The 24,538-nt window shown below is 36.3% G+C and overlaps 1 protein-coding gene across 6 annotated transcripts in view; it reads right to left on the reverse strand.

The window, feature by feature from the left end:
• Positions 1 to 24,538, reverse strand: part of ZFC3H1 (zinc finger C3H1-type containing) — a 43,318-nt gene that overhangs the window by 11,526 nt on the left and 7,254 nt on the right. For 5 of the 6 annotated variants that reach the window (XR_008732275.1, XR_008732276.1, XM_005431898.3 and 2 more), the window contains exons 3-24: positions 23,780 to 23,844; positions 23,330 to 23,528; positions 22,898 to 23,124; positions 21,199 to 21,322; positions 19,473 to 19,570; positions 18,291 to 18,494; positions 17,451 to 17,615; positions 13,658 to 13,795; positions 13,137 to 13,255; positions 12,653 to 12,799; positions 11,905 to 12,079; positions 11,583 to 11,714; positions 10,335 to 10,883; positions 10,142 to 10,251; positions 8,704 to 8,835; positions 7,467 to 7,588; positions 6,789 to 6,890; positions 6,307 to 6,423; positions 5,237 to 5,420; positions 3,338 to 3,524; positions 2,722 to 2,913; positions 500 to 737 (exon numbers count right to left, since the gene is read on the reverse strand). Coding sequence is in view for 4 of the 6 variants with exons in the window: in XM_005431898.3 (XP_005431955.3) it covers positions 500 to 737; positions 2,722 to 2,913; positions 3,338 to 3,524; positions 5,237 to 5,420; positions 6,307 to 6,423; positions 6,789 to 6,890; positions 7,467 to 7,588; positions 8,704 to 8,835; positions 10,142 to 10,251; positions 10,335 to 10,883; positions 11,583 to 11,714; positions 11,905 to 12,079; positions 12,653 to 12,799; positions 13,137 to 13,255; positions 13,658 to 13,795; positions 17,451 to 17,615; positions 18,291 to 18,494; positions 19,473 to 19,570; positions 21,199 to 21,322; positions 22,898 to 23,124; positions 23,330 to 23,528; positions 23,780 to 23,844 (3,726 nt within the window). In the remaining 2 variants the exon portion in view is untranslated. The remainder of the gene's footprint in view (positions 1 to 499; positions 738 to 2,721; positions 2,914 to 3,337; positions 3,525 to 5,236; positions 5,421 to 6,306; positions 6,424 to 6,788; positions 6,891 to 7,466; positions 7,589 to 8,703; positions 8,836 to 10,141; positions 10,252 to 10,334; positions 10,884 to 11,582; positions 11,715 to 11,904; positions 12,080 to 12,652; positions 12,800 to 13,136; positions 13,256 to 13,657; positions 13,796 to 17,450; positions 17,616 to 18,290; positions 18,495 to 19,472; positions 19,571 to 21,198; positions 21,323 to 22,897; positions 23,125 to 23,329; positions 23,529 to 23,779; positions 23,845 to 24,538) is intronic. The other variant, XM_055710545.1, reaches the window with a different exon arrangement.

Below are 24,538 nucleotides of genomic sequence, written 5' to 3' on the forward strand. Positions count from 1 at the left end.
CAGTTTCTTCTAGTATCTTCATTTTACATGTTTAAAAAAATTAATCAGTTTACTTAAAACTTTGAATGAATACAAACACATAGATTTTCCTGCCTCTTCTAAGGCAACACTAATCTTCCAGGAAAGAAACTTTCCAGTAGATATACCCCATGGAGGGAGGGAGGATAAGGGAGAGAATGACAACAGAAGCTTGGCTTGCCATAAAGCTAGTTTTCTTGGGTTTATGGAAGCAATGTCGTACTGTCACAAGCCACTGGTCTTTATCTTAATAGAATATCATAGTTCAAAGAAAAGGCTATGGTTTTGAACCATAGATGAAAAACTCAGTGTATGTATTAATTACCCAAGAACACAGACTTTCTGAACTGCTCTGTTGAAATAAACATGAAATATTCACTGGATGAATCCCGATGGCTTAACACAGTCATTGGCAATACTGCGCTGCCTTGAAATTCTAAAAGCAAGTAACATATTAAGTCGTTTACCCCCTTCATCTTACCTTCAAACATAGCTAACAGCGTATCAGGATCGGTCTTCACATCTTGAACTGTCTGCCATGGTATTAAAAACGGCTCTTTGTTCACAATCCTTGAAGGACTGACGTTAGCTGGATCATAGAACTTGACTGGGAGAATGCCGAATTCAGTTAGATGTATGTAAGCCAGCCAAGCCAAGCACCGGTCACTTGCAGTAAGGCGTTCCGATATTATCTTTTCATTTGCTGATTTTAAAGCATTCTGTAAAGATCAAAAAATGTATGTTGTATTTCAACCATAAAATCTTTAAGATCTAGCAATGAAAAAAGGAAACAGGAAAAGTAAGTTTTAATATTCTCAAATCTTTTCCATAGAAGTAACAGGAACTAATTCTTTACATCACTTTTATATCTTCCTTATGTAAATGTGTGACTGTTTTCAAATCATATTTGTAATTCCTAATAAAAGGTTTATAAAAACTGTATAGAAGATTTTTATTTGGAAAAGTGAACAGAGATAAGACTTTGAAGACATGCATCCCCCAACATGTGCTCCATTTTTCTGCTTAATTCTTGGGCAATTACTTCCAGTTGCACAGAAATAATAAGTTAGCTCTAGCGACAACTCATTAACAAACTGGATTCAACTTGCTATACCCTACTGGGGCTTGTGGGTTTGGGGGTTTTTTTTGTTTGTTTGTTGGGGTTTGGGTTTTTTTATTAAGTTCTAGTTTTACAGCTACTAAGTTAGAGCTATCCAGGTCTACTGAAAGCACCACCATCTGTATACATATTGTTTAAAAAAATGTTGGAATCATTACTGAAAACAAGGATACTGCTTCAAAATTTTCCTACCAGTCATATACAAAACTACAATAGCCCAGTAAATTGGCAGATGCCAAATAAAATCATTAGAGCATACAATTAAACAAAGCCTAATTACAACTGCTCCTAAAACAGAACAGAATCTCACAGCCAGTGACGTGCCAACATTTTTCTGGATAAATGCAGTACATTCAAAGAATGTAATTTGCAAGTACTTTCATTCCTTTGAAAGTTAGGCAAAATTCAGCAGGACGCTTGTCCTGTAATGGGCAAAACCTGAATTTTCAAAAATGCCACTTACTCACCCGTCAAAATATTTGCTTCTGAAAACTTGAAAGCAAATCTTCTGAGCGACATGTTGCTACTTACTCTGAATTAGCATTTAGTTAGAAATTAACTTCTCTTAAATATGGTTAAATAATCTCTCCCCAAGACATTCTTTTCAACTATGCATTTCAGAATGTATACAGTAATATGTTTGCTTTTATAATGATGCTTTGGGGAAAGTAAGGGAAACCAGTGTATGTTATTCTCCCATATACACTGGATTTCCACATCAATTTGACACAATTGTGTTTTTTCTCCCTGTCTTTTTGTTCATTCGGTCAAACATTCAGAGTTACATGTACTGCTGTGTTTAGAATAGATTCTGGAGAAAATCAACACAGCATTACATTTTTCTATTTAAACTGGAGCTAGAAAAAAAGCATTACAGCCTTGAACTACACAACTGAGAAAAGTGTTTTAGGGTGTCGCAAGCAACAGGCGCCACCTGCTGGTAAGAATGAACCAACCTTAATTCAAACCACAGCAGCACTCGGCACTCCATTTCTCTCACCTTCATTCACCATTTCTATCGTTCACAGAACAGTAAGTGTCCTAAATTCTTTCTCCAGTTGTAATAAAAGCCCGAGATAACTCCAAGATTTTGGAGTTCATGGGATCAATACAGTCTGATGGGATAAACAGAGCCTGATTTAACAGTCTTCCAGATTTTGGAGGGCAACACTCCTAGATAAATAACATACTATGTCCTTCCCCAAGAGCTACCGGTTGATAATTTCTGTAGCAATAAACATACGAGTACCAAAGGCAATACATTCCTCACAGGCCCTTCCCTGCAGAAATGCATTACACAGCTTGCCAGAAATAAAGTAGTACAGCAATTCTCTTGGAATTATTTTGACACGTAGTTGGTCTAGGCTATTAGTTACACAAGCAAAGCAAAACAAGGTAACAAGCCCCCCAGAGTATATCCAAATTTTACAATGGCATCGTATTTCAAAACAGAAGGCTCCAGGAGAATTCCTTCAGCAAATAAGGGAAGGAACAGTTATTCTGAAGTTGACACTATCGGAGCAACAGGTATTAGAAAAGTGAAGGTATGAAGAAAATTCCTGGGGTGGTAACCTAGAAGTTACCTGCAGCAGAACAAGAGCATTCTGATGTCTTCCAGTAAACAGGCTTAAGTGAACCCTGTACAGGAGAGTCTCCAGCAGCTGAAAAGACAGGAGATTTGGGTTTTCTTCTCCCTCTGTCACTTTCATTAGGAACTGTAGCATCCTCCCACATATGTAGTCTTTTCCATCAAAGGAATTCTCCAAATTCAAAAACTAGAGAGAAATAATTCATATTAATAATAAGAATACTAGTTATCCAAAGATTGTGATTCTAAGCTTGACATCTTTCACCACTTTAGGAACTGTATTTCCCCCTCTCACACCAATTTTTCAAATTAAACCTCAAAATCCACTGCTTAAATATTAAAGATCAAATAGTTGAAGTAAATTTTGCAAGTTTAAGTAACAAAAAATAAGAAATGTAGCACCTTGTTTTTCAATAACTTATAATGCCTAAGGAAAAGCAATGGTTTCTACAAATACCCTGCAAACAGAACTTCAAATGGCTTCATCTTCTGATCAACTTAGGATTTTTCAGAAAGCTATAGCGCTTTTAATTTCATGCTTTCCCTATCATATGTACTGGTTTTTCAACAGTAAAAACCGCACATTTCACGTGACACTTTTTTTAACTTACAGTCCACCAGATTTGGTAAGAGGGAGCATATTCCACTGCTGTTTCACACATTTCCTGTATCTCCTCCTTGGTTCCTCTTTTTGAGAAGAGTCTGAGGTAATGACACCAAATTTCAGGATTTTCTTTGTTGTTCTCAAGGGCTCGAGCCAAAACATTTAAAGTGGAATCTAAACACTCAGACGATGAGCTGTAAAAATTAAAAAAGTAGTCACATCAACTGTGTTAGCATTATCACACAATATCAAATATGAAAATGGATGCTTATAACTAGAATGGAAGTGACATACAGTCAAATCAGGTTTTTTCACATATGCTGACCTTTACTATGAAAGTTTTAAACTTTTAGAAAGTTTTCATCCTTCAAAGGTCATTATTAGGTGCAATCATCACAGTGCATGGAAAAACAAGTTTTCTAGGAAAAGAGTGTCAATTCAAGTAAGATTCCATTTTAATTGAAAAAGGGTAAGATTCATCTGTAAGCAAAAGTCTCAAGCTACCATCATACAAGGCACTTAAATCAGACTAAAAAGTTTAAACAGAAATTTCAAAAGCTTAGTAAAGTTAGAATATTTTTGTTATGTATTAGATTTACTTTCTGCAGCCACTACATATAAGCTTTTATTTCAGGATTCTGTGCATGTCATGCATTTTTTATCTGCCTCTAAGCCATTGAAAAAAAGGCTATTTTACTTTTTGAGATAACTATCATAATACCAGCAAAGTAACACAAGATCAGCTGAAATAACCGACTATATTGCAAACCACAGAGCTGAGCTTTAATTCACAAACAAACTTTGATAAAATCATAGAAAGCTTCTGAGGTCATGTTTATTTTGGGAACATCTTTAGAAATTGTGTACATATTTATGAGAGGAAAAAAACCACACATCCCAAAAAACTAACACAGTTAACCATGTAGAAGGCTGATGCCTTCCCAACCCCTTCTATCACTACTGCCACCTACTAAACCACTCAGTTACTTCAGAGTACTGGGGAAGGGGAGGGTAGAGGAGGTGGCTGTTTTAAGATGCATTGCCTTCCATTAGATTTTCCCCCTTCTTCTCTTGGTCTTTTTCTAAGTATGCTTATATTTAGAAAATGTGCTCTTCTCACCCTGCCCCTTGCTAGTACCATTTTCTTTTGAGTACCGATCTTTCTAGTTCTACACCTTCTAGTGTTCAGGCAGCTACTGACAGAGCTAAATTTATCTTTTGCAATATTTTCCATTATCCACATTTACACAAGGCTTTTAAAAGAAACCTGCTCCTCCCCATTCTCTTTTCTCACTGCTGCAGCTACTTAAGCCAGTACCATCATGGCAGGATTCCTACTGAAATTACCTGACTGCCAATAAAAACATGGTACCCTGCAGAATAATTTAAAGGAACAGAAACTGGAAAACCTGAGAAATCCAAGAGTTAAAAAACTACAAAACAAGAAACAGAGTGCTCAACTAGACCATTTCTACAGAGATAAAACCGCATCACAAAGCCGTTCTTATAAGAAAGCTTTCTGACTAAAGTAATTTCAAACATAATTCTAACCGTTCACTCTGTATAGGAGAAACTGATTTAAGTTTATTGGTCCAGTGTATCAATGGAAGTACAACATTCCACTGTAATCTTGGTAATGCATTAAGCCATGCACTTCTCAAACACAGCTTCTCCCACACTGCTTTCCTTGAACATTCATTCTGAATCAGAACCTACCTAAAGATAAACTGTCATTGTAATTTATTACTTGCGTACTAGACCGCATACAGTAGGAAGTCTAATCTATTTTTTAACCTGCTTTCAAGTAATAAATTATTTGTGGCATTGTTGAAGAAACAACATCAGAAACTCGATCACAGCAGCACGGGTAAAGCACAAAATCAAATAGAAAACGTAGCAGACTTACCCTTCATTTTGATTCAAGTATTTGTATGCAAGTTTAATCCAAAGTTGGACATCACAGGGGTTTTCTTGGACACTTGCCTCCAAGTTCGAAATGTCATCAGTCTCACTTGTAAAATACCGGATATCATCTGGAGTCACCACGGCATCAAGAGCGGGAGCTCTTTTTTTATGTTCTGTGGGATGAGCTGCAAACAAAAAAAAGAAGAAAGAATTTAAGTGTTTCTGTTCAAAAACGCAAGTGACCTGCAAGATCAGAACTCACAAAAAGGGTGCATTATATATTTCAAGTACAGTCACTGACCAGAGCAAAATACAGTTATTTCAATATCCTCTAAAAGTTAGAGCCATAAAGTCTGTAGAAAACTGGTTACATTTCAAATACAAAGGCAAGAAATAAACAGCAGTAAAAGGCTGCTTTGATCAACAGATACCAATTAAGGTAGTACATTAGGCAGCATTAGGAAACAGACATATCTGACAAAGGAAAATTTATCTCAATTCTGAGTCTCTGAAAGTCCTTTTTACTGGCTTCACCAACATACCCTAAAGCTCCCAGCTGCATGAGTCACAAGTGAAACACTGTCAGGTTACTGATACTCTAGCAAGCTTCCAAGTCTCAAATGCCATTTAAGAGCAGCTTTTTTTAACTCCTGACCTCAACACTAAATACTAACTCTGTACAAATTTGAGATAACCGAACACATAAAGCTAGAAGACCTGCAAGGGAAAATTTTTTTTAAAAAAAATCCCAGTGATCTATGGGCAAAGCTTACTAGGAAAATAGTTCCTTTTGTTCCTTTCAGAAAGGGGCAAGTAGAAATTTCACCTTAGCTTCCAGTCACACATTATACTAGCACGGGTTTTTATACTAGCACTTTTTTTTCCACACCCCTTTTAACATAACAACTTCAAATCAAAGTTTATCCAAAATCTTATAGAGTTTTCACGCAGGAAATATGAAGCCAAGAGAGCTATTAAAAGAACTGGTTTTTCTAAGAAAAACTTTAAAAATTAGGTGTTGGAAAGAGGTTGGTAGGTATTTCCCTGCAGTACTTTTTTCATCCAGATTACCATATTTAATAGGTCCAATCAACTGTTCCTCTTCACTGCTGCTACTATCTAACAGAGGTTTTCTCCAGTACTTTGGTCTCCATTTCCTTTTATCTTTCCATGTTGTAAATGGAGGTGCTGTAAACAAAGTAGTAATAACTCTTTTACTTTTCTGTATTCAAGATTAAAACATCTTTTCTAATGAAAGTTTTAGATAAAAACATGCTGTGAATGCAACACAAGTGTATAAGTGTCAATGCTACTTATTTAAAATCTATTGTGCTCAAGCGCATAAGTCACTTTTCCAGACTGGACTCCAAAACTATTACTGCCTTAAAACAAACTCTGCTGCCTTAAGTTTACCATAAGCAGAATTTATAATACTGAGATAAATAAACCAAGCAAAAAAAAAAAACCACCACACTCTTGGTTTACAAAAATCATCAAGATACTTAATATAACTGAAAAAGTTTATATTGTATTTAATCTACCATTTTACTTACTGTGACTTTTACTCTCATTGACATTGCTGGCCAGAAGAACAGCCATCTGATCCACTGACATACGGTCTCTGTTTATACCAAAAAGCTTTTCAACATATTTTTCTGAAACAAGAATATTTATACCTTAGGTAAACACCTATATGAAAACGGATAGGGAACTTAACACCAATTTAGCACAACCTATGCTGAATTCATGAAACATGACTGCTTCAGGAAGTATGGTAATTTAACATACTAGAACAAAGAAATTAAAAACTAAAAAAAATTATGTTTGGTAACTTGCCTACATGGATAGTGTGTATATATATGTATATGTAACAATAGTGTTGTTATAAAATTCCAGCTCCACTGAAACAGACGAGCCCAGTAGTTATAAAAAGAAATGAGGAAGGGGAGAAGGTAAGATTCAATGCTCATTGCTCCCTAATCCCCTGAATCCAGTAAAAGCTTTGAGTGGAAATATTCCATAGGTAAATCATTTTTTTCCTTTCTGTAGACACCAAGGTAACTACCAACTGCAAAGGACTTAATTGGACAACTGCAGAAACCTGTTTTTTCATGTAGCTGTATCTTTTACATTGCTTTACATAAAAGTCCTTGCAACCCAGAGCTTTATTAAAAGCCATTCCCTTCAGAAATTAATCTCTGCATACAAAAGTGAACAGAAGACTCAAAAACCTGTGGCAGTGCCGATTTCCTCATCAGTGCTTTTTTCGGAACAGCCAATCAGTTCTAAATTGTAAGACAGAATATCCTGAAACAGCTGCTTACGATTAAGAGTGCAATCTTTCATGTGCTGCCTAAAACAAACAAAGAAGCAATTAATGTATTTATCACAGCAACAATTTAATAAGGCTTATAACTAGAAAGCTGGTTTCAGTACACACTCGGATGAAGCATGAAGAAAATTAGACACACAAAAAACACAATAGCCCACTTAGAAATTTCTGCTAAATATGTCTGGGTCTTCTCTAAACTTACGCCTGCATCAGTATCTTAAATCCTAGTCTTCATTACTGCACTATGGCCTTACTCTTTAAAATAAACCTTTACACACTCATTTCACATACAACACAAAAACACAGTATTTGGAACTTTCCAGTTCCAACAAGGTAGTTAAGGTATCACCTTGCATTTAAAAAGATTCAAACTGTGGTTTGATGGTAACAGCTAAAAGCTGATCCAATAAGCTGTCTGCCACCGAAAAAAAGCAAAAAAAAAAAAAAGCGCGAGCTGAAGTCCACTCCTATTACATTTTTCAGTAGTTAGGTTTCCGAACTGAGTTTATTCCTGACCAATTCCCATGCATTTGCTCTTGTACCAGCTTTTTAAATATACTGTTCAACATAACAAGCTATTTTTAATGTAACTCCACACCAGGTTTCAAAGTAACAACATTTAGCCAGCGAACACTCACGTTCCACTACTACAGTAGTGGAGGGTTGGGTTTTTGGTGGGGAGGATTTGGGTTTTTTTGGTTTTTGTTTTTGTTTTTTTACATAATCACATAGTATTTGGTATACACTTTATCTCAGTTAGCAGTATGATACATCTTCAGTGTGCTTAACAGTATCAATCACTACCTGAGGTATCACGGTCTGAAGTTTCACTGACACTATAAAGCAAGAGGAGTCCCATCTGAATTACAAGGCAACCAAAAGGTGAAATATTCTCTAAGAGTCCAAAGTGCTTTTCTAAACTTGCATCTAAAGAGTCTCCTTTCTTCAAGGCTTAAAAGTTTTTCCTGCCAACCAAATATCTGCAATAAGGCATTAAAAATAACTTTTCTAGAATTTGTGCAAAGGATCATAAACTCAGACCTTTTGAAGAAATTAAAAACATGTGTAGTTTCAGCTTTGAATCAGACACCTAGAAGAGATGTTTAGTTCAAATGAACAAATTTTAAAAAACTCACCACTGACAGTCATCATCATTACATGTGCCTGTTAAATCAAAACGGCAGAAACACTGTTTTGGCTCAATCATATTGCTATACGTTACTGAACTGAGGTACAGTTTTTCCTTGGTTCGAAAATATGGACTAAACCTAAAATGAAACAGTGAATTATTAAGACACAGTGTACATGGTAAGACATCAGTTTTACTAAACAAAACTTCCTACAAATAATTGCTACCTCTATATTAAATCTCATTATTTCCAACACCCCACTACTAACCAAAACCATCACTGATCTGCGAGTTAAGAGGAAGGTGAAAACAACGAGAGAGGGAGGGAATAAAACAGTAGTCCTCAATCTATACAGATTCTGTTCTAGCGTTCTCTTCTGCCTTAAGTGCAGATCTTCATTCATATAAAAACAGAAAGCATAGTAACAATTCAGTAGGGAAAGCAAACTACTAAAACTGAATTTCAGTTTAGTTCTAGGAAATCTGCACTCATGCCCTAGTCAGCATAGGATTAATATCAAATAAAAGTTATGAAGAGAACCATTAAAGATTAACCTGAAAACAAGAGTGAAAAAATTCACATCACGTTTTAGAACGCATAAACAAAAACCAATCCGAGCAGAGCAGGCTAATGCTTGTTTTAAATCTTTAGCTGAAGTTCGACTATAACAATTTTGGAATGGCTAGCTCCTTAAGGAATAGAAGTCATAACCTACAAGTAGTTAAAATGAATACTCCTGTAAAACTAGCATCCTCAATCTTTTGCTACTTAACAGTATAGAAATAAAAAACTCAAAGCACATGGTCGGATTCAACTGCTCCAGTTTAAATTCCAGACTTCAGTTTTCTAAAATTTAATGGGTAGGAGCAAACATGTGATGGTAACTCTTGAAGCTAAGAGCTAGATGGCTCTCTAGTCAGCAGAGAGATGTGTCAAACTGATTAGACTTGCAGCTGCCTCCTTTAAGATGTGGTTATGCCTCTTTCCACTGAGCAGGAATCCAAAAAAATAGATGACTGGCTCAATCTCAACTCAAGACAATGTAACTCCTAACCAAGTTTAAAGACTGCATAATTAAAATACACTTATTAATTTTTTCCTGGATTTTAGACTGCTTAATACTGGACATAAAAATCCTGTTTTCAAATGCTTAACTATCGTTTTTTAAATTACTATATCGAACAACAATCCAGTTGCAGGGAACAGTCTGCAATACTATGTAAAAGCGGCAAACTGCATAAAAGCAAGGGACTCGTGCATAACAGGAAAAGTAACTACAATTGTCCCATTCCCGACAACAGACAAAACTGTTTCAGGATAATAAAGACTCTCAGAGGAACCTGTCTTTCTGTACACGCCTGGATACCAAAGAAGAGTGGTAAAGAATACCTGAACAAGAACACATATATGCAGAAGTCAAAGAGCTGCTCTACAGTCTTCATACCTGTAAGATTTAAATACTAGAAGAGGACTATGATACGGTCCAAATGGAAATGGTTTCACTTCACTTTGTTTATTTTGAGATGTAACAAAATCCATGTCCACTGAAATTTCCTAGGAAACAGATAAACAGATATACAGTAAGTGCAATACCAGCTAATAAAGACCATCTTCACCTTTAGTTTTAAAACTTTTACCTGACCACACAACAGATCTTCCTTAGGTACAACAAAGGCAGTACTTTTCAGTAGCAGCTCTTTCAAGCTGTCAGCTTTAGCATAAAGTTTTTTCAGTTCATCGATATTCAACCCAAGGAACAGCTCAGGCTCCTCTGATGCCTTTTTAGAAAGTTTGTTTATAGTTTCTTGTTTTGGAGTGTCCATGTGTTTAAGATTTGGTTTAGTGAAAGAATTAGATTCTCTGAAAGATCTCCTTCGTTCCCGGTTTGAATTAGACAGAACTTCATCATCAAAGTAGTTTTCTTCACTGTCCAAAGACAATTTATCCTGTGTAAGATCATGAAGTGATGGCTGAGGTAATGAAAACTCAGATTCCTCTTCTGTGTGAGGTGCAGTATTTGATTGTTCCTTGGTTTGAAGTGCACGGGCTTCTTTCAATTTCTGAATCTTTAGAGCATATTCATACTCTAGTTGCTGTAGTCGTTTTTTCTCTAGTGCAATCAATTCTGCTGAATGCTTTTTTGGACTTGATGCAGGGGAGTTCTCCAATTTCAACATTTTGCTTGGCTGGAAAGAAAAAAATTCCCTTTATTTCATTTTCACATTTACTGATCTATTGACAGGAGGTAAATGAAACATGGGCAAGATATTTAATTCAGAGTTTATAAAAACAAATTTCAAACTCTTGCCAGAAAATTTCAGCAGACAGCAGGAAACCCACAAGTGTTTGCCACAATGCAAATGGCAGATTTTTTTGATAAAAATTACCCTACACAACGTACAGGGCTTCAACAGAAGTCCTGGATCGTTTTAAAAGGCAAGTTATAGAACAAGTATACACAATAGTGTTGGGAGGCATGGGGTGCAGGAAAGAATAATTTACAAAAATATTTTGGCCTTGTTTTTCTCTATTTTGTTTTTCAAAGCAAGATCAGACTTCCACTTCAACATCTTTGCTAGGTAGTTTTAACCAGATCACCTATGTCTACAGACAGTAAATTATTTCCTACATTCATTCACAGGCATATAGCTCCCTCTCATTATTTATCTATTAATTGCATTCCCCTGGCACAGAATTGAAGACTTTGAAGTTTTCTTTTTTAAATAAATGCTTTTTCTGTTGAATTCTCAAAAATATAGGAAATCAATAGGAAGATTCTTGCAGTGCTTTTCATATTTTCCTGAAATCCCATTTGAACTAAGTTTCCTAACCAAAATTACTAGTACTTTTCAAGTACAGCATGGTTTAAAAGCATGCAGACTTACTACAAGATGATCTTGCTCCAGTTTTCGTTTCCCAATTTCTTTACTTGCTACTGCTTTTGCTCGAGCAAGTTCTTCCCCATATTTTAATGCCAGAGCTTTTTTTACTGTAACTCGTTGCTGAACTTTATGAATCTGAAAAAGAAGAAAATAATACAGTAAGATACAAATTTTCTGATATGGCTACACAGTAAAATATAATCACAAAAGACATGGGAATTAATTAATGATTAACTCAAAGAAAGCCTACAGCCTCCAAAAATCAGGCTTCCCATTTCAAGATCTCCAGCTCCAGGAAACTGAAACATTTCAAAATTAAAATTACTTGTTCCTGAAGCTTCTTGAGAAACATCTTGTTAGCATTCAGTATCTTCTCTGTTGCTTGTAGCTGTTCAACCAGTTTGTTAATTTTATTTTCAGCAATTCGAACATTCTCTCTCTTCTTGGCCTCTTGTTGCAACAAATGTTTCAAGACAGATTCATCCTTCATCAACAGCAGTCTAGAAGCAGAAAAGCCACATAATGAAATCTTTTCCAAAGGTAAGTTTCTCAGAGCTACTGCTGTTCTTCCAAAACCCTAGTTATTTAAGAACCCAGCTCTTTTTTTACTTATCAATAAACAACATTGTTTCTCCAGACAGTCTTAACGTTCATCAGACTATAAATACAGGAAAAGCTTCAAACAGCATACCTATTCTGCAGAAGCACTCATTCCTTTACATGTATCAGGCATACCCCACTGAAATGTGCTACCCTCAAAGTGTACTGAGTAGTGAAAAGCATACTCTTTTTTTCATACTTCAGAGATGCTAGGTGACAGATGATATTCTAGTCACTGAACATAAACACAGCTGAAAATGGTTAGCATGACAAATACTTAAGTTACTGAACACCACACTGGCACTTACAACACAATTCCTTTTGAACAGCAATAGAATTCAAGACTGAATAGTTCCAGACAACAGAAAACCAATCATTTCCTGAAATTCAAATACTGCATGTTCAACAAGATTATTTCCTATTTTCATCCTACTAAGCAAACAAGGTAAGAATTACAACAGTGAGATGCATACCTGTTTTTCTTAAGCTTTGCTTCTGCTTCTGTGACTTGCTTTGTCACTACTGCTATTCTCCCAATTCCATCAACTTCACCATCAGAATTTGCAGGAGATGAATTGTTCTTCAGTGGATCAGACTTAATTAAGCATTGCTTCTCACGACTAAAACAGACATGTCAAAAGCAAAGACATTCACTAGTTTCAACATTCATTTTGATGTGTACACCCAAGTTTTAAAACCTTCAAAAAATTACAAGGACAACATTTCAAGTTAAAAGAAAAAGAACTTTGCACAACTGCTGTCAACTAGTGTAAGTCAGTTCAAATCCAAAGACTTTCTCTAGACTCCTATGTTGTCTTCCTAAAAACTGAGCAGGGGAAAAACCTGAAAATGATGGCAAGGTTTTCAAACTCAGAATTTCCTTCCAGTTACAAACACAGGCTAGTAAAATGTATGTTCTTTATAGTCCTTTACATTAACGATTAAACTCAGTTGTACCTGGCAATCTCTTCTTTTAGGAGTCTGTATTCTATCTTCTTTTCTTCTGGTAGAGCCTCTGGAGTTCTCATTGGATCATTTTCTTTTTCTGATTTCGGAGGGGCTTTGATTTTTGATGCCTGTTACAATGAGGTTGAAGTCAATACTAGTCACACTAGTTTAAAATACTACTAATGACTACTTTTAAGAGCCATTTCAGCACAAACTTAAATCTGTTCAAGCCTAGTAAGATCTTTTACACCAATATTTTTTGGTAGTAATTAAAGATGCATTGAATTTTAACTGAAAAAATTAAACCAAAACATATTACAAATTCTGTCTTCAGGATGCCATCTTAACCAAAAAAACCATCTGAATTAGGTTGTGCAATCCAAATTACAATGTAATGGTCAACACAGGAACAACCTACTCACTCTTGTCCATTTCTGATGCAATCCAGAATTTCTTGACCAAATTCTGAAGTTTAAATTCCATATACAAAGCAAAATCATTATAAACTATTAAATGCTGATAGTGTTTACCTCAACATTTCTCCTTGCTTCTTTTATCATAGATTCCAGTCCTCCAAACACGCTGCTAGTTGAATTAGATGGCTCTCCATCAGACTCGCTGTCATCAGAGTCATTTAATGTAACCACAACAGACTTGTGTTTTGGAAGCTGTGGGGAAAATGCAAAACATTTTATAGCAAGAGAAAGTTAAAGACAGATACAACTGAGCACATACTTACTAGAAGAGAAAAAGGAGGCTAACTCCTTTTGTTATCATGACACACCAATTCCACACTGTTAGAAAAAAAAAAAAAAACAAACCACACCTAAGCATTTGTGCACCTCCACTACAAGACAGATACTGTTAACATGAAAGGTACTCCAACATTTTCAACCTATTGCCAAGTATCTGCAGCATATTTACATTTCCACGGCCTTAGCACACAAATCTTAAACCCTTTATTCCTATACTTCATGAATTATTTCAATTGTAATGAAAATTATGTGACATTTGCAAGCATTTTTTTTAAGTAACTGAGGTAACAATCAAGTCTGCATTAGAAATGCTGTGGCAGACAAAGCCACACAATTGCAATGCCTCTTGTCCCACAGTTATACTTAGCTGACCTTATAGTGAGTTGCTCAGGCAGTTAAATTGGCAGAACACCGACAGCACATAAAAAGCAAGTGAAACATTAACCACTTTTTGCCAACATCACTAACTGAAACAGCTCACTGAAGATCAGATGACTGCCAATTCCAGCACAAAGAAAGATGCAGAAACAAGCAGACAGCCGACATCAAGCTCAAATGCTCTGGAGTTAACGGCTCAAGAAGAAGCAGCTCAGTTCACATTTCCAGGACTGCTCTTCCCATCTCCCAGTTTAGGTCTGGACAACTACAGTCACACATTTAACTTTTACCTCAGGACAGGACCTCTTCAGTGCTCTAAGTGTCTTTTAGAGCACACACCCTACTAAAATCGCCTACTTTTTAAAGTTAAATACCCAATTTCCATAATCATTTCTTTTTGTTATTCTCTTTCTGTAGACTTCTTAAAATAAGGATTGCATCTACTACTACTGAACATACTACAGATGCATTATTTTTGCACCACCATAGCACAGGCAGATGAAACTCCAGCTTATACAGGTGCAAGAAAACAAAACAAGGCACTGGTCCTTGCCTCACCAATATTCTCCAGCTGTAGCTCCATGGAAACCTAAATTAATCAGGCAAGGCACCCCACCCTTCTCATCTTCAGATACAACCCTCGCCTATCACTGGCTCTTGGTATTAAAAGGCCAAAGCTGCTTTTGGCACAGTTCTGTAGGATAAACAGTCCCTAACTGCCTTCCTTCCCCATTTTTCATCTAGAGGAAAAGCTGATAACAGGAAGGGTCAGTCAGCTTTTCTCCAGGTGTTTTTTCCTAGGGTTTTTTTTTTATGTGATTCAGCAAAACATTTAACAATCAGTAAAGGAACACCAGACTACCATCACAATGCCTTCAGTAAGATCAGCTGCTACTGCAGGGGAACCATAGCTACAGCTGTAATGAAGGATCTCCCCATAATGTTCCAATTGATTTTCCAGCCGTGGTGAACAGACCCCTGAGTGTCCATGACTACTTTGAAAAAGGGTTACAAGATGTCATTGAAAAAACAAACCAATATCTGTAGGCTATTTCACTATGCAGAGGTCCTCAACTCCACATAAGAGATCTCAAGGTTTGTAAATTTAAAACCTCTTCTGAAATATAGTACAGCACACAAAACATTCAAAAGCTACCAAGCCCCCAAAACTACTAATTTCAAAAGCCTCCATAATTTGCCTTTATTAGGCATTTGTGATTTTAAGATTTCTGCATATATCCAAAAATACTCACAGAAAAACTATCAGTTCTTAAGTTCAAAACTGAATTCTGAGTTCACTTTAGGCTCTAGTAAGAAAAACCAAATACTACAAAAGTTAAAAGAAAACCTAAGCATTCAATACAAATTGCTTCTAAAAGCTTAAACTAATATGAGTAATTGGTTTCGTTTTCACATCAAATTGCTTTCAGAGGACAGAAATAGCTTGTGACTAGGCTTCTGTGAACATTATTTGGCCATAAGTTCCTTAAAACACACACTTACTTTATATATAAATATTCTATTTTAAAAAATTATTAACAAATACAAAACACTTTGTTTCCATAACCATTCTTGTAAAAAGAGACACTAGCCAAGCCAGCCAATTCAAATACAAGGTATTAATCTGTCACCTTTAACTAAGCTAACTATCATTAGCAGCAGGTACTGAATTTCAGTTGTAGGGTTTTTTAACATTTACATAATGCCTTTCAACAGCACAGCTGGTAAGAGATATTTATTATGTTACTAAAAAACAAACCAACAGCTCCCCAGTAACGTGTTTTCCCTCATTCATGCAGCAGCAGTTAATGAAGTCTCAGGACAATAGAATATGTGGTAATTTAAGGGTTTTTTTCAGAATATGTTTAGTATTTAAACATAAGAACACTCAAAAAATGTAAGTGAACATAATTATTGTAGAAAGGATATAAGTATATCCAAATTGAACAATAAATTCCAGCTATATCTAGAATTTAAAGTAGATCATGAAGATGAGTATAGCCAAAAAAAAGATATGTCCACTTTAGGCTTAAGAGCACAATTCTCCTGCAGAAAGGAAAGCAGGCCTCAGAATGCCCAAAAAAAGAACATTCATGTTTACCATCTCAAGCTTTTTTTCTTTCATTATGGCATCAGGTGACCAAGCAATCATAAGGTCTGTATTTATGAGCAAGAAAACTGCTAGCCAGCTACAATTACACTTGACAGTGCCACAATAGACTCACAGACACTATGTATTCCTCCAAATTTTAGTAAAAAATTATTAGAGACAGCATCCACTGGCAGAAAGGCAAAGGTATGGACTCAATCATACTATTCATTAGAGAAACTGCATGGCAAAGAGCTACAACAAGCTAAGCTTTGTAAGATGCATTGTTAATCACAAACTGGCCACCTGTGTATGGTTCACTGCCATAAATTAGGAGGGCTTCCAGTCTGGCATGACACAGGCAAATATGTTTTTAGAACACGTTTCCAACAATCCAAGGAGACTGCAGCTATCACAAATCAAAAGCAAGCTGTGCATACCTCCCATGACCATTTGGTCAAGTTACAGAATATGGCTTGAGCTAATGTAATGAAGTCTGCTGCTGCCTGAAGAGAATACTGTCTTCCACCCTGACCCACAGACACGCCATCTGCCACTACTTTTGTGCTGGCTCTGAATGCTCACAAACTGTTCACTGAAAAAATTCAACTCCCCCTAGAAGGAAAAATACCTCCCACCTCCCAAAGTTAGTTTTCTAACCAGTTAAGCACGTTAAATAAGTTCAGCAACAGGACTGATGCTCTAGACCCCAGTTTAAAAGAAGGGAGATTTGACCAGAGGCAGAAGAAAGAGCAAGATCACCCCTTTTTTGGCAACAGTGATTAGACTGGCTCAGCTAATATTGGATAGCACCCTTCAGTCTATGCTAATCTGAAAAAGAAATTAGTTGAACTATATGTCTCTTGGTTCAGATTACTGCTGGCCTATGTTGATGCTTTCAAGCTGTAAATTCTTACTTCGGCATCAAATTGTTTCTATAAGAGCATATGGATTATCAAAGTCACTAATAATTCAAATGTTTAACTGAAGCTCCACCATTCTGTGCTGTATCACTAGAAAATCTTAAATCTGCTGTTCATTTGAACAGAGGACAACTTACACTCAGTGTCTTATTGATAAAAAGCACCAATATTTCCTTACTGTAATCACTGCTCGTGGAGGCCTTGGTACTCTAATGAACTTTGTATTTTGTACTCGTGGCTGAGACACAGTATTAATACTGACAGCAGACAGATTGCTTCTTGGCACAGACTGAAAGTTATCCAGAACAGGAGGGGAAGGTGGACCACTGTTACTTGAAGTTTCCTAACAAAAAACAAAGATACAGTCATAAAAACACACACTATATACTGTTACTTTAAAAGACATAAACATAAATAAGGTTGTTCCATACATGTTTTAGAACTTGGAATTGTGATTTAGGCAGACTATCCAAGCATTAGACAAATCTTGCAATTCTGCAGTAATACCAAAAAAGGCACACAAGAATATGCCAGTCGTTCACAAGTCAACTGCAAAAGTTCTGCAACGTTTTAATGAGGTCAAAAACACCCTGAAATTTCAAAACCACAAACCTTGTTTCTCACTCCAAAAAAAAAAAAAGAAAACAGTTAACCTCTAACGCCTTTTGCTATAAGGTTGAAACAAAGTTAAGCATCTTGTTTTCTGACAGCTGATAAAACATTTTTCTTCAGAAAATAAAATCCCTATTCCCCTGAACATACTCTATTTTCAGTACCTTGAAGTTTCATAATTCTTTCAGAAATAAGAGACACTACAAGGTACAACTCAAAGGGTAGCTTTTGTTTCATTTTGGGGGCAAGGGCAAAGGGTAATGAAAGGTTTGAGTTGGTTGATTATTTTTTTTAAATGATCAGAAGGCAGCATAAAAAAGCCTGTAATCCTCACTTAACAGATCACATTGAAGTTTTGGTCAATATTGCCATCTAGAGGTTTACATTAAAAAAAACAATGCAGTACCTCAGATCTGAAAGCTCGTTTGTTGGCCAGAGACTTGAGTAATTCTTCTCTTAAGAGCATCTCCTCTTCCTCTTCTTCATCGGCAAATGGAGGTTTTGGTGGCTGTTCTGGCTCTTCAGGGGGAAGAGGTGGAAGAGGTGGAGGTGGCTCAAGAGAAACACAAGAAATACCCTCCACATAAAGTTGGCTCAAAGATGGTACAGGCTGAGATTAAAAAAAACAAAACCACAAGAGGCTGAAACCTGACAGTTTATTACTACTTTATGATTATTTAGCAGAGGACAAGACCTAAATTATTTCATGGTTTAAAACTAATTTAAACTGCAGGGGATTTAGATCACTGTCAAAGGCTGCTGCTAAACAATAATTACTCAAAGATGATAATGGAAACAACAAGGTTACATTTGGATACTAAAGTAATCCAAACACACAAACTAAACGTAAATGAGAATTCAGAACCAGAGACAGTCTAGCCACAGAAATATGGCTGGCCAGATAAATTTACAGTGCTTGAAAAAAAACAGTCCTTAAATAGTTTTGTGAATTTGTCGTAGCTAACAAAATTACATTTTCCCTTAGCCAAAAATTCAGAGGATGTCATGGCACAGAGTGGCAACTTTCCACTGCTTTACTAAGAAGGACAACAATCATTCAGTGAAGAAAAGTGGTGGGAAAAAAAATGCTAATTAAATTTCCATGTGGACTCTTAGATGAGAAGACAGCATATAGTCAAAATGCCAAAGTTTGAAAAAAGGACCGTGATGAGCTACTGTTTTGGTTGTTTCCCCACATCCAGGTAACAAGTCAGAGAATAAGCATATCTGCATACATGGCCTAGAGATAAGAGGCAAACTTGCCCTGCACTAACAATGCCAATTCATTATTTTTCTTACGTGCTTCAGTAAGTTTTTGCTTTCCGTTATGAAACGGCATAGCTCTAAATGAAAAGAAAATTTTAGTTCAACAGGGAGAATTTTCAGTAAACAGGAACTGAATCAGCCAAAAAATAGCTGAAAGTTTCTGAAAAGCAACCGCAAGTCTATCAGATAGTTCAAGGGAACCACCAAATAGAGAACTGTATCAAAAACAGAATCTAAATTTAATCCTAACTTTAACATTTTAAATAACATACAAAATTAGAATTATCAACATTTTCAAAAACACCCTTTCAAGGTTACTTACTGGAACTGGAGGTGGCAGTGGCAAGGAAATTGGTGGTACTGAAGGTGGAAAATAGCCTATTGGACACTCAAAGAAAGGAGGCTGCACTGGAGAAGAAGCTGTAATTAAAAAACAATTGACTGTAATTACCTGCCAGATTTCTCACTGAACACCAACTCATGCTTATACTTCAACTGACTTAATGCAGCAGCAGGAGATAAATGTTTTTACTATACACCAATTCAAAAGGTAAATGCATTGTCATGTCTGGTGTTACTTCTTACATATATCTATATAAAAAGAGCATGTACTTGTCATTTTTCTATTTTACATACAAAATGCTAAGTACAGCCAAACAGTACTACTAAGGTAATGACTCAGCCCTCATTTGGTTTAATTTGCAACAATCTACCACCTTAAACTAGGTATCTGAACACAGAGTCTCCTGATTCCTGGCTCCCAAAAATACAATACAGATTAGGAGAGAGGTACACCAAATGCACAGCTGACACTGAATTCTGATACATAAAACCAGAGCTTGAGATGCTGCATCAAGAGAAGATGCATGTAGCTTACATGTCCAAAACAGCAGCTGCAGTATTCTAGCAAATGAGGAAGGCTGACAAGAAAGGAGAAAAAGGAGGAAAAAAAAAAAAAAAAAAAAAAGAGATGGAGGATAAAAAGCAAGAGAATAGAAATGGCCAATAAAGCAGTATGCTTAATGAAGCTTTCTCAGCATTTCAAATGTTGAGATGGAACAAGGAAACCTGAATACCTTAAAGTCACCTCAAACTCAGGGTCAGTAAATGATTTAGGCTGGAAGACACCTCTGGAAGGCATATGTCCCAGCACAGGTGCTCAAAGAAGGGCTGCCCCTGAAGTCAGATCGCTAAAGTCCTCGTCCAGTCAAGTTCCAAGTATATTTGAAGATGGAGGTTCTACAATGTTTCTAATTAATCTGTTCTAGTTTTTGACCATACACTGTGAAAGTCTTCCTTTGTATCTAACTAGAATTTATGTGCTACTATTTAAATGTTGTGCCTTGTCCTTCTGTTGCACACACTGCAGTTTGGCTTTGTCTTCTCTGTAACTGGCCACTAGACAGTTGAAGACAGCAGCAAAAGCCCTCCTCAGCCTTCTCAACACAAACTCAGCTCTCCCAGTATCTTGCAATAAACTAACTGCTCCAGTCACCAATGAACTTTATGAAAAACAGACCTGAACCAGTTTGACTTAAGTCAAGAAGGTCCTTTGCTACATTCGTAGTATGTACTTTCTCCTACCATGAAACCACAAGACTGATGCAGTCTCATCAGTGTTTAATAAACCCACCCACCCATTAATATTTACAGTGCTACAACCCAGGATGCAGTTTGCCTTTACCACCCAAAGCCACACTGCTGACTCACTTTTCTCTTCATGTTCATTGGGACTCCCAGGAGCTTTTTTGCAAAGCTTCTGTCTATCCAGTCAACACCCTGGGGCCCTTTCTACACAGCTGCTTGGTAATGTAAAGAATAAAGTCTGTACTCGGAACAGTATAACCTTTAAGACCTTCATAATACAACTCCAGCAAAGATGGGAAAGAGAATCAGCATTAAACCAAGACAGAATAACTCACCTTAAAATGTTAGTTCTGTAACTGCCACATCTCAAAAGGAAGACTTTCCTTCTAAAATGATGACTCATTTCCCACTTTTTAGCTATTTTTACCAACCACCATATAAGAAAACTAAATAAGTCTTACCTGGAGAGTTAGTTTCACTATCTGTATCCATAGCAACTTCGTCATAGTTATCATACTGATATATGCCTCCTGCACTATCTGTAGACTGCTTATCCAAAGACCATCTCAAGTCTGTATCTGAAGACTAAACACAAAAAAAGTGTATTTTATGTAGCAGGTCCTATGTTATTCTTTCAGAACAAGCCAATTAAAAGTGAATTTTAGAAACACACCCTTACAATTTTGTCTTCCAATTGCTTTATAATACAACTTACTTGTACAAAAAGAGCAAAGCGAAGATCACTTTTTAATCAAATCCATTACAGGTAATGACTTGACAAATTAACTACCAGTCTGAAAACTGGATCTCTTTGGGGAGGAGGGGTGGGGGCTGTCATGATACATAGAAACAATTTTTAAACAACTCTTACATCATTATCTACCTGGCAGATTGCCATGGTTATATATTTCTGAAACACTGAAAGAGAATTAAATGATTTATTATTTCTGTTAATCTGTCACAGCAGTTACCAAGACCGAATTGCACAAGGATCACCTTCACTATGACAAAGACTGTGTGTTTACGTGAAACTTGTTCCAATTGTGCCAAGGCTGATGTTTCAGGTGTAAAAGTCACTTACTGTCCCAGAAGGAGCCACATACCAACTGAAACATGCCAGAGACTGTCAACTAATAGATTGTTTAGAGAATGCCTAATGCTATATGGATGCCAATCAATGTTCAGCAAACACTGAAAATATGCACAACAGGTAAGTATGACTTCTTAGACTCCTCAATTTCTATCTTTCAGAGGCATACAGTAGACACTGGTAGCTTTTAGAATTTCTACTTTTTACAGTTAAACACTTTTAGCTCAAATTTTCAACTCATCATTACAAATGGGACATTTCTATAATATGACCTCAAGTAGGGAGTCTCAATTCCCTTCGCTGCAGCTTCATTTCTCCCTATACCATCAGTAGCTCCAAGCACTTGAAGCACCTAGCTGCAGCAGCTGTACTGCTTCCATGATGAAAGAATTAATGCTGAATTAAGTATTTTTTTCTGTAATATACCAACGTTTTAGAGACAGAACATTAGCAATTCAAGTGCCTTTTGCTAGCTTCAAGATGACAGAGTGAAGACAGCATACAAGTGCAGCATGATGACCACTGCACTAACTCTATTCCTTCATGAATTTGACACAATCCTGTCATCTTGTAATGAGGCTGAAGTAATTGTCTTCCTTTCATGTCTGAACGTATTTTGTACCTTGACAAATTAAAAAACACTACAAAGAAACCAAACCTCAGATGACATTTTGAAAGAAGCAGGCCACTGAAGTTATATAGATACAAAAGGTTTGAAAGTGTGGAGATAAAACTACAGTCTAAAAGAAGAAAGCCAAGAAAGTTTGGTTGATTGGTTTCTGTTAAATTACAGATTGCTCTTTCATCACAATGTTCAAAACACCTTTAGGAAGAAAACGTTTTACCAATGACTTGCAGATGTACAACTCATATAAAACTCATCTTACCAAACACAAAGGGATGCCTGTCAAGCATGGGATTAAAACACTGTCAACACTGAAATACTTTGAGCATTTCTTTTTTGGGGGGACAGGGGGAAGACAACACAATCTAGAACCAGGAGGGGCAAGACAGAAATCACTCATGAATCCCAAATTAACACCTGAACACCACGTAAAAAAAATTGTTACCCTGCTTCTCGATCTCCTCTTTCCTCCAACTAGCTTCATAAACCGATTGTATTGCTCTTCCTGATTTGAGAGGTCCCTAATTTTTCTGATTTCTTCTTCTCTCTTTCTTCTCTCCTCTTCCTCTTCTTGCTTCCTCTGGTCCTCCTCTTTCTGACGCCTATCTTGTTCCTTTTGCTGCTGCATCTTCTTTGATGTCTTCGACTGTTGTTTCCTCAGTCCTTGCTTGGCTTTAAATAAAAAGATTGTGATTAACTTCACCCTACCTTAACTGTTCCCCCTACTCCTAAGATTCTTCAAGAGCCTTAAGTAGATGTACAGGGGTTTAAAAGGATTAAAGGCTCATTGCCCAAGGCTACACATAACATAATATGTTTCTTTTTATTTCAGTAGTCATGCCATTGATAAACATTTCAGTAACATTAAACTTATTACCTGTAGCACTAGGTTTTTTTGTTGAATGTGCTTTTGTACTGGCTTTGACTTTCTGTGTTACACTTTTCGTTTTTGTTAGTTTTTCCTTGCTTTCCTTCATCACCTGTTGTTCTTTTTGCTGCCATTTTTTACTAGCAGACTGAAGTGCAAGAAGCCTAAGTTGCAATTCAGACATCTCCTCCTCATCATCAAGCAGCTTCTACAGAAGAGAAGGATAAGACAAAAAAACCTCAAGAAACATCATTTAACTATTTTTTTTAGAAAGTCTTTTGACAGCAGTCCCAAAATTTTCACAAAGAGAAAGCTTAAAAATCCTATTTTACTGGTAAGTGTCATTCCTTAAGAACAGACTGACTCTACTACTGAAACATTTCTGGACTGCAATTTGGAAAAAGCCATCGCAGTATTGTACTGTGATTATGCCTCATCTACAGAGGAATACTTTCTTACCTTTTCAAATGTTACATCTGAACTGCTAAGCTTTCGCCCTGAGGTTTGTTCTTTATCTTCTGTACCTTCCAAAAGAAAAATAACATATTTGAGGGAGCTGTTTCTCATGAGACAGAGCTACATTAAAATTATGTGCAGAATTTAATCCACACAAACATATTTTATCAGTATCATTGGTACCTTGTATAAAACAGAATAGCAGTTGCATCTTTAAGATCACATTTACAAACATTAATATAAACTTGGCATGTCTGATGAAATCTACATCATCACTATGCCACAATCCTAAGGCACAACCTGTCATTTTTTATTAATTCTCTGCCTTAAGGTTGACAGGTACTTCCCCAAGAAGCAGAGGAAAACAGATTTGGAGACAGGGGGAAAAGATGACTTCTTGCCATCTGTTTTATGCTACCATCTCATATCAGCTGTTGTCCTGAGCATCTCAGATTCCACTGGCAACTATTTTGAGTAACTGGTCAATCTTCTGCAGAATTAAATATAAAGGCCCAAAGCTGCAGCAAGAACACACTTGCTTTATTTGATGTCAAAGGAAAACAGAAAAGAGTTATCCTATGGAAAGGAATAGAAAATAGTAATGCTTTCCCACTAAACATTAAGATGTTGACATATTAATTTTTTAAGACTGCCCAAAAGCCGTATCAACCTGATTATCACATAGCATAAATATATACACATTATTTGTGTATAATATACATAGTAATGTATATTATACGATTAATTATTGATAATAATATA

Source organism: Falco cherrug, chromosome 5 (assembly GCF_023634085.1).
Source record: "Falco cherrug isolate bFalChe1 chromosome 5, bFalChe1.pri, whole genome shotgun sequence".
Classification (NCBI taxonomy): domain Eukaryota; kingdom Metazoa; phylum Chordata; class Aves; order Falconiformes; family Falconidae; genus Falco; species Falco cherrug.